At 36.0% G+C, this 9,479-nt stretch overlaps 1 protein-coding gene across 2 annotated transcripts; it reads left to right on the forward strand.

The window, feature by feature from the left end:
- Positions 1 to 609: 609 nt before the first annotated feature.
- ENOC (cytosolic enolase) lies at positions 610 to 8,975 on the forward strand. 2 transcript variants are annotated; one of them, XM_088121779.1, is made up of 14 exons: positions 610 to 803; positions 1,809 to 2,108; positions 2,279 to 2,433; positions 2,581 to 2,755; positions 3,674 to 3,745; positions 3,847 to 3,963; positions 4,705 to 4,785; positions 5,830 to 5,906; positions 6,139 to 6,242; positions 6,506 to 6,604; positions 6,695 to 6,780; positions 7,362 to 7,448; positions 7,707 to 7,904; positions 8,569 to 8,975. In XM_088121779.1, the coding sequence occupies exons 2-14, from the start codon at positions 1,980 to 1,982 to the stop codon at positions 8,638 to 8,640; spliced, it is 1,452 nt and encodes a 483-aa protein (XP_087977905.1). In that variant the 5' UTR covers positions 610 to 803; positions 1,809 to 1,979; the 3' UTR covers positions 8,641 to 8,975. The 2 variants fall into 2 exon arrangements, with proteins under 2 accessions (XP_087977905.1, XP_087977906.1); XM_088121780.1 differs by having other exon boundaries at positions 610 to 798.
- Positions 8,976 to 9,479: the final 504 nt, after the last annotated feature.

Raw genomic sequence — 9,479 nt, forward strand, 5'->3', positions numbered from 1 at the left:
CGGGCCTTAGAACTGAATCCACTAAAAGAAATACAAAATAAACGATGAGGGAAGGAATATGAAGATGAACATAGAAAAGCGACAGAAATACGAAATAAAATGACTAACCTTCAAACTTATAGGATGAGATTCAGGGCAAAAAAAAAAACAAGAAATCAGTGGGGAGGGAACCAAAAGCACAAAAGTCGGATAGGAAAGGGAGGGAAACCAAAAGCGCAAGAAAAGAAAGGAAGAAGGAAGATGAGGATACCCCCGGTTACAATTTAAAATGAGGGGTGTAATTGTAAATTCCAGGTCTCGACTGTGATTCCAAAATTCCGGACCGTAAAATGGGAAACGCGTACCTCGATCAACCTCGCCCATGAAAGATATTTGACTACAATGGATTGAATTGCGATTTTAGTCCCGGTCGTGGTTGGATTGATCACGCCCGGGATTTCTGGTTCGTTTGCGACTTCAAATCACCAAAGCTTACTTTCAAGTTTGAGATCAAAATGGTAATTTCACCCTACAATATTTTATTCCAAATAATTAAGTAGGTTAGAGAAGTAAATTTTTATAATTGAGGTTATTTGAGCATATACAAAACTTATTTGGGTCAAATCTGTCAAAATTCCCACCTTTTCTCCCCCGATTCGACCCGTTCTCTTCCCCTCTCTCTTTCCAACCAGCCCCACCCTCTGTTTCCATTGCCCTCAACGCCGTCGTTCAGCGTCGCCGCCGTCGCCCAGCCTCACCGCCTTCGCCACCGTTGCCCAACACTGCCATCGTCGCACAATCCCGTTGTCTAGCCCCATCGTTCGGTCATCCTTCCTCTCTCTCTCTCTCTCTCTCTACTCTCTGTTCTATTTTACTTGTACAACATTGGGGAAATAAGTTAAAATTTTAGGGTTAATTAGAAAGAAGAGAAATGAATTAATTGTTCCCTCATGCAGAAAGAATGGTTTTGAATTGGTTAGGGAAAGTTGTTCGTTCCTACTCTTCTTGATTGGTGTTTGAGGCCCAGATGTAGTTCTCCTTGAAGCCTTTGACTTGTACACCCTTCCTCCTTTTGCAGACACGGGTGTCTGTATAGAACTTAGAGCATCTTTGGAAGATCCCTGATCATTAATGCAGTCATTAGATTCAATCATATTGTGATACATAGCACCCTTCTGCTTTAGTTTCTGAAAGAAATCAAGGAGTTGACAATATTAAAATTTAGAAGCAAATAGAAAATTGGAAGATAATTTCAAGTACAGCAAAGAGGATCATCTATGTTAAGTCTAAAAAAATGTAATAACTACAATTTGCATCTCCATTGAACTTCAAATAGTGACTCACCATGTAGAAGTAGATTTTCCTAAAAGGAGGTCATCCTCCAGTAGTTATTCTGACGAGAATAATAGGCCCCAAAATATGGAAATCCAGGATTACGAAAACCAACCTTCCACCTTTGAACAAGGTCCGAAATGTTTGTCTGAGCTCGCTAATGGATCTCAACAAGGGGAAAAACCTCGATTAGATCCATTCAGGACGAGGCCTATTATCGTGTACCAAATGTGTCCTTTTTTTTTTCTTAGTATAACATGTGGGGTAGGGGATCGAACTCACGACCTATTGGTTGGAAATATATGCCAATTAGCTTGCTTTACCAAGTGTGTCCTTCGTTTCTAAACTTTAGGTAAGTTTCTACGACTTTAAATGTTTTAATTTGGACGGTATAAATTGTAAGGGTAAAAGGATTGTAGTTTTCTCTTTTTCCCATAATCTATCAAAAAAAAAAAAAAGCAGGAAAAATAACAACAATACATGAATTCCCGTTACAGGCTTCCGGTGGAACAGCCCCGCGATGTTGCAAAGGTCTCCATAGTTTAACCCAAGGTCTCGTCTTGTCACTCGAACTCCGGTGGCAACAACAGAGCCGCGGCAGAAGCAATTTTCAGAGCTCACTCCGTTTTGGAGGATCGAATCTCTGTATTTTTCTCCACAAATTCGCCATGGAGAAGAAGCAGCTGAAAGAAATGTCTGTTCAAGAGTATCTGGATAAGTACATGCTCTCCCGAAAAATCGAGGAAGCGGTCAATGCTGCTGTTAGGGCGAAAACTCTCGATCCCGTTCTCTTCATTGTGATCTCCTCTCTATCTCTCTCTTTGGCTTCATACAAAATGTTGCTCGAAAATTTATTAAATCGTCTTTTCTTTCTGTTCCAATCAATTATCGAAACCATGGAAAGCAATACATGCTTATTCCTACTTCAACTAATTTGATCTTTATTTGCTTTTATTTTTTCAATCAGTCGAATCATATGAAGAAAGCGATTCCTTCAATGATTACAAAAGTTAAAGCCCGGCAGATCCTCGATAGTAGAGGAATTCCGACTGTTGAGGTCGATTTATACACCAACAAAGGAGTGTTCCACGCTTCCGTTCCCAGCGGCGATCCTGCTGGCATGTAAGGTTCCTTGGAAATTAGCACAAACTTGTATTGGAGAGAATATAGTTATCGTCATAGCAAAAGCTTTTGTTAGAGGATGATTTTCGAGATGTTTTGGTGTCATTTCTGTCAATTAGATTTTAAGGCAATATTTGCTTTTCGCAGGTATGAGGCTGTAGACTTACGTGATGGAGACAAGGGAATGTACCTTGGAAATAGTGTTACTAAAGCAGTAAAAAATATCAACGAGAAGATATCTGAAGCATTGATTGGTAGGGATCCTACGCAACAATATGAAATTGACCAGGCCATGAAAGATTTGGATACGACAGAAAAGAAGGTGTAGTACATCTCTTTTTCCTGAATTCACAAACTTGATGTGAGTGTTGCTTGAACAACTTGTTCTGCATCATTACTGTGCTACTATATCCAATACTTGTGAGTATAATTGCAATGTTAATGGATTCAGAAGATTGGATTTAGTCAATATCCTATAGAGCACTGTCTATAACTCTATTGGGAAGTATGAGAAATTATTTTATGCTGAAATTTCTTGTCGTGAGCATCTATATCATAGTTTACTTCATTTTGTCATAAATTCAAATTCTAGCTGACCTGGAAGGTTCTCTAAGTGAAATCTTTGCTTATGCTGCTACTGGTCAGCTGTATCAGGTGGGACAATCAGCTTTGAATTGAGGAATAGACGTGCCGTTAGTTCTTAGTAGGAGCAACTATTTTGAAAGTGGAATAGTATGACCATTGCTGGTAAACTTTGGCAGGTTGCACTTGCTTAATGATTAAATGTACTAGATGAGAGTGTGGCAGATTCTTAACTCAGTATGAAAGAAGCACCTTTTCTATTTTTTTTGTTTATTTATTTTTTTATACTGGGAGCCGGAGCTTTTGCTTCCCTATACCAGGGACACCCGCGCCTGCCCCAAGGCACGGACTCGAGAGACGTGTATTTTTAATTTTTTTATATATATACTTATTTGGAATTCCATGGATCGATGTCACTCTTTTTTATTTTAAATAGGTCAAAATCAATGTCTTCTTTATTTCTTTTTCCTACTTTGCTATTTTGGATATGTCATCATGATACTGCACTTGTCTGTGACTCTTTCTGTATAATAAATGGTTCTTTATTAGAAGATAATAACATTGGATGGTTCCTTCTTTGACAAAATAATTTATTTCCAAAGGCGTCAATAGTGATACCTTTTAAGTGAGTAGTTTTCTTAGCCAATACATACTGCAGGCCGAACTTGGAGCAAATGCTATACTTGCCGTGTCGATTGCTGTATGCAGAGCTGGTGCTGCTGAAAAGGATGTATGCCTTTCATTAATCTCTATTATATAGATTAAATTCTTTTTTTGTTTATGCAGTATTCTACAATCCTGCAAAGAGATTCTTAAATGAAGTAATTTCAGGTTCCGCTTTATAAGCATATTGCAGACCTGTCCGGAAAAACAAACTTGATACTTCCTGTCCCAGCCTTCACTGTCATTAGTGGAGGAAAACATGCTGGCAATAATCTGGCCATTCAGGTATGCTGTGGTAAGGATTCAAAGCAGTTGTGGTCTTTCTTCTTCTTCTTATTCTTAGTTCCTCTGTTAGATGAGTAGAGTTATTTTTGACCGCATATACCAAATAATCAGTGCAAGAAACCATTGACTCTGAACTTGTTCTTTGTATCTAGTAATTCAGTCTATACACAATGATATAAATGGAAGACAGAATACCTACCGAGTCACAGCCACATCTTTTCATCACATGCCCATTTGCATTTGGTATCTGGAAAAACCTTCTTCAATTGTTTGGATGGTTTACGGCATTACCTAATGATATCCCTCTTCTACCCTCAATGGCCATCCTTTACAAAAGGAAAAGGAAATTCTATGGAAGCATTTTGTTAGAGCCCTCTTTTGGATAACTTGGAGAGAAAGAAACAATCGAACTTTCAACGGCAAAGACCTCCCCTTTGAAAGGGTTTTTGATTCATTAGTCTTCACAGTTATCACTTGGAGTAAAAGTTCTCTTTTTCACCATTATTCCTACACTTCCCTCTTTTACAATTGGAAATGCTTTATGTAACCCTCTTTGAGTCTTTGTTATCTCTTTTGTAATTTCATATTATCAATGAAATTGTTTCTTTCACCAAAAAAAAAAACAATGATATAAATGGAAGCCATGGTGGCTTGCAACTATATTAGTTTCTTTTGGTTTCGAAGGATTCCGAATGTTGTGTGCTGTGTCTATTCATTTAGACTGACTTGAATCGTTATCAGGAAATCATGATTCTTCCAATTGGAGCTAGCAAGTTTGAAGAGGCACTAAAAATGGGTTCTGAAACTTTCCATCACTTAAAGGTGTGAATTGTGATTTCATTCATCTCAATTGTCTAATCTCTGGAATTTTAATTCCACCTTGTCATTGCATTCAATTATTCTTATTTATAACTTATATAACTATAAGCATGTTATGTGAAAGTACCAGTTGTATCTTGTAAAAGAAATATAATGTCAGATCTACAGGAATTGAAACTTAAGCCTATAGTCTCTTTAAATGTGGATGTGTTATATCAGTTTTGTAACTTGTCTTTCATTAGCTTATGTTAGTTCCAACTTTTTAGATTCTTATGAGCATTTTCCAGGAAAAAGTCCTTTAGGATCATCTCTCTCTCTCTCTCTCTATTTCTTTTTTTTTTTTTGTTGTCATTTTGCTCTTTTACATCCTTCTGTTATTTACCAAGTGTGGCATCTTGTCAACTTATAAATTCACTATCTGAGTATGCATAGTTTTTCTGAACACTATCATTTCATATTTTCATGTTATGATATTTATATATATATCCATATTATCAAGTAGGGTGTATTACTATTTTAAATTAGTCTCATGATTTTTTGAGGCAGTACATACCCATTTATCTTGCTGTCTTATATTTTTCGAGTATGGCACCTCATTGAAGAATTGAAGTATCAGTGTATATCTGAAATCCTATATTTCAGCTTTTAAGATCTTCTCATAGCATATCACATGCATAGCGACAAGTTTAGAGGTTCATTGTGGTTCATTTACTTGTCAGGAACCTTAAAGCATTCTCTGAGTCGTGGCATGCTCTATTGTTGTCATCCTAGCTGTGTCAGGTTCCTTAACCATTATTGTAGCTTACCAAGTGTGTTCAAAATGCCAGAATTACAGACAAACATGTTGCAAAGTTGTGCATGGTCTAACCACTTACCAATATATTCTAAAATAATGTCATATTTTCCTGTGGGTCTTTGCTTTTTCATGATTTTTTCTATCTGTCATGACCCATATTAGAACTCAAAGCAAAAAAAATTGCTCCATTTGGAATGCGACATTGTTAATTATGCCCATTTAAAATGTAATTTCTCTGGAAAAAATGGCAGGCTGTGATTACTGAAAAGCATGGTGCCCAGGGATGTAATTTTGGTGATGATGGCGGACTTGCTCCAAACATATCCAGGCAAGATACAAGTTCCGAAATTTCTTGGTTTGCTTATATGGATCTGTGGAACTTCAGTTTTTCATAGAAACCAAGAAGAACATTCTAGAATGAGAAGGATAGATTACATATTTGATAGAACCCTGCATATTGTTAATTTACTACCACTGTTACAGTTATTGGCTGCTTTTCTGACTCTTAATAACAATGGAGCCAAAAAACATGTTTTTAATTACTTGTCTTCCATTGACAGTTTTAAAGAAGGCCTGGATCTTGTACAAGAGGCTATTGGCAGAACTGGGTATAACGAGAGAATCAAGATAGCAATCGATGTTGCTGCTACTAATTTCTGCATGGGTGAGAGAGACAAGTTTCCTGAATAATGGCCCTATTTGAACAGTAGGATATGAAAAACTGGAGAAATGGATCACAAGATGATTAATTGGATGCGTACTGCTTGTTGATGATAATCTACGTTCATCACCCTTTCTCCAGTTATTTTTCTTACAGATTGTCTCCACTCCATAAAGAAAACCTGTTAATCTTCTCTCCTGAAATGAATGTTATTTGTCCTACATGAAAATTTCCCCTAAATTTACATCTTCTCTCGTTTGCTGTAGGTACCAAATATGATCTTGACTTCAAAGCTCCAAACAAGTCGGTTCAGAATTTCAAGTCAGGAAAGGATATGATAGATATGTACAAAGAACTATGTGCTGGTATATAGTCTCTTGTCCTTGTCTATCATTAGGCATTTTTGCTGTCGTTTTCAACAATGGGCTAATGTTCTCTGCTCTCATGTTTCTTAGACTATCCAATTGTATCAATTGAGGATCCATTTGACAGGGAGGACTGGGATCACACCAAAAATTTTTCTAGCCTTGGACTTTGTCAGGTTTTCTCCTCATATTTTTCCTATTAATGTTCAGAATAATTCTATATGAAGTTTCTACCGAAAGAATATTTGATTTAACTCATGAACTGAAGATGGTGGTTAAAGAAGACCCAAGAGGTTATGGGTTCAAATTCCCTGATATCACTTGCAAATTTATAATATCAATATGCCCCTAGTTTCTTTTGTGGCTATGTATTACTATTGTGTCAGATTATTGTCCTCCATTTTGATCCTGATGATCTTGTAGAATCTCAATTTGATTGCCCTTTTTAAAATGAAAAGAATAGCTTGCAAATTGTAGAATACAATTAACCAAACTGTCGAAGAACCAGGCAACTTGGTTGCCTTGCCTCTTATAGCAGTTGAGGAGGCTTCTTGATATCTTTCTTACTTAAAAAAAAAAAATAAGAGAGACAATTCTTTACCATATATGCGAGTTAAATGTTTTCTTGACCTCCGGGATACGGAAGTTTTTATTTTTGTTCTTTTTCAAAATTTCCTTATATATTTTCACTTATTTTCCGTAGTGTTTGTCCTCTTTAACTGGAATTACTGCTTATTGCTATTCAATATCAATGTAGGTAGTGGGAGGTGACTTGTTAATGTCAAACAAAATGCGAATTGAAAGAGCTATTGACGAGTCCACTTGTAATGCACTCCTCCTCAAGGTACTGGTACTAATCGCTAGTTTTTATATAAAATGTGTCATTTCTTCGAGTATCTTCATATCGACATACTGTGGAATATTCTCTTGTCTAAAGTCTGTTCATAATACCGTTAATCCTAGGAGGCTATGCAGAATTAGAACTAAAATACCATACTGACTTTTTGAAAGTGTAGTCCTTTTGGTGCTAAAAGCAACGTTGTTCAGGGAAGCCTGCTTGGATAGAAATTATACTGAAGAAATTGTGTTCTTTCTAATGTAGGTAAATCAGATTGGCACGGTGACAGAAGCCATTGACGTTGTGAAGCTTGCCAAAGTTGCACAATGGGGAGTTGTGGCATCTCACAGGTGTGGAGAAACAGATGATACGTTTCTAGCCGATTTTTCTGTGGGACTTTCCACTGGTCAGATCAAAGCAGGTGCTCCGTGTAGAGGAGAGCGGCTGGCCAAATATAATCAGGTCTAATTTATTGAACATTTGAATCACTTGCCTATTTTTTGTTGTCGCTGCATTACATAGAAGCTGGTGAGAAGGGATGGTGTTAACTATAATACAAAAATTGAGAATCTAGAAGAGCTTTTAAATCACATGATATATGAATTTGAAAATGGCAAATTTTATGAGACCATCAATTGGTAGTATACCAACATTTGAGTGGATCAATTTTCTATAACAACAAACAATTTAGTGTTAATTAAGTTACTATAAGCTGAATTACATGAAATGAGTAAGGTTTTTTTTTGGTCTGGTAAATTAAATCATAAACCATTTCCGCTCAGTTAATAAAGTTGATTTGAACATTATATCAACATTTTATATGTCAACTTTAACGAAACATATAGAGAGGATGAAATTGAAATTTTTTAGAAGATTAGAGATCCAATTGAAAAAAGATTCAAACGTTTGGGACTATATTTAGCTATTGTATTGCCTTGCCGTGGCAGATAACATTCGGGATTATATTCAGTTCCCGATTTAGTAAATAACCGATAAATCGAACCAATGATCACCCCTAGCTCTTACTGTCTCTGTATATTAGATTTCTTCTTCCAAAATGACGAGACTATAGTTATTGTTAACTGTAAGGAAGTCATGTTACTAATAATTCCCGAGGTTAATGCAGTTGCTCCGTATTGAAGAAGAGCTTGGAGATCAAGCAGTTTATGCTGGTGAAGATTGGAGGACAACATACTGATTTTTGTTTGCTTTATACTTCATTTTCTCGACTACGTTCGATTTCCTAATCAGTTTCGGCGACACGGTACAACTCCAACCTCAGTGTTTTCTTCTCTCTATTCTACATTGTTTTATCAGGGTGGTCATTAGAAAGATAGGTGGTATAATATCGTGTGTTATTTATGTTTCTTGTTTTTAAATTTAACCAGCAAGTTTTGTGATTCTGACCCTTCAAGATTAGGAAGCAAGTTAGCTGTGAAACACCAAGCATTTTGAGTAGGAAGCTTATATCTATAATTGTTTGTAAGCAGCTATTGTTTAGACTTATTTTTTTTTATGATAGATTCTTTTAAATATGGGTTTCTAGAATTTTTTTTTTTAACTGATTCATTTCTTAGCTTAATAATTTATCAAGCTGGTTGGTTACTAGTGTTTTTTTTATGTACCTTTTGTAAATTTATATATGAAAAAAATATAATTGTAATGAAATGGGGTCGGAGCACGTTATTGGCATTGGCTTTGCGGGAATTAAAAGCAAGCCAGAAAATGTGGGAGGAAAATAAATTCGAGGTTCAAGTGGATTAGTCAAAGTGTCTGCAAGCTAGATTAGACACTCACGTAAAGGAAAAAAAAGATAATGAAAATTGGATTAATGTAACAAGAGAGGTTTATCATTCCTTAGTCGGAAAAATATGTGGTCATGAAATAGGGATTAGGTGGAACAGAAAAGAGAAAAAAAAAAATAGTAGAAAGAGATATTAAAAAATAGGAGTTTTTATTTTTATTTTATTCTTCAGTATCAAACATTTTTGTAGGACAAATAGGTTATCATTTTATGGTACATCTGCAAATTTATGG

This window comes from Momordica charantia (genome assembly GCF_013281855.1).
Source record: "Momordica charantia cultivar OHB3-1 chromosome 3 unlocalized genomic scaffold, Mcharantia_2.0 BLBB01000003.1, whole genome shotgun sequence".
Classification (NCBI taxonomy): domain Eukaryota; kingdom Viridiplantae; phylum Streptophyta; class Magnoliopsida; order Cucurbitales; family Cucurbitaceae; genus Momordica; species Momordica charantia.

Bases quoted from the DNA above. Each gene is read 5' to 3' on its own strand.
- ENOC (XM_088121779.1), top strand. From the start codon at position 1,980: ATGGAGAAGAAGCAGCTGAAAGAAATGTCTGTTCAAGAGTATCTGGAT. The intron at 2,434-2,580 runs GTAAGGTTCCTT...TGCTTTTCGCAG, and splicing joins AGCGGCGATCCTGCTGGCAT to GTATGAGGCTGTAGACTTAC. The intron at 5,907-6,138 runs GCAAGATACAAG...TTCCATTGACAG, and splicing joins CTTGCTCCAAACATATCCAG to TTTTAAAGAAGGCCTGGATC.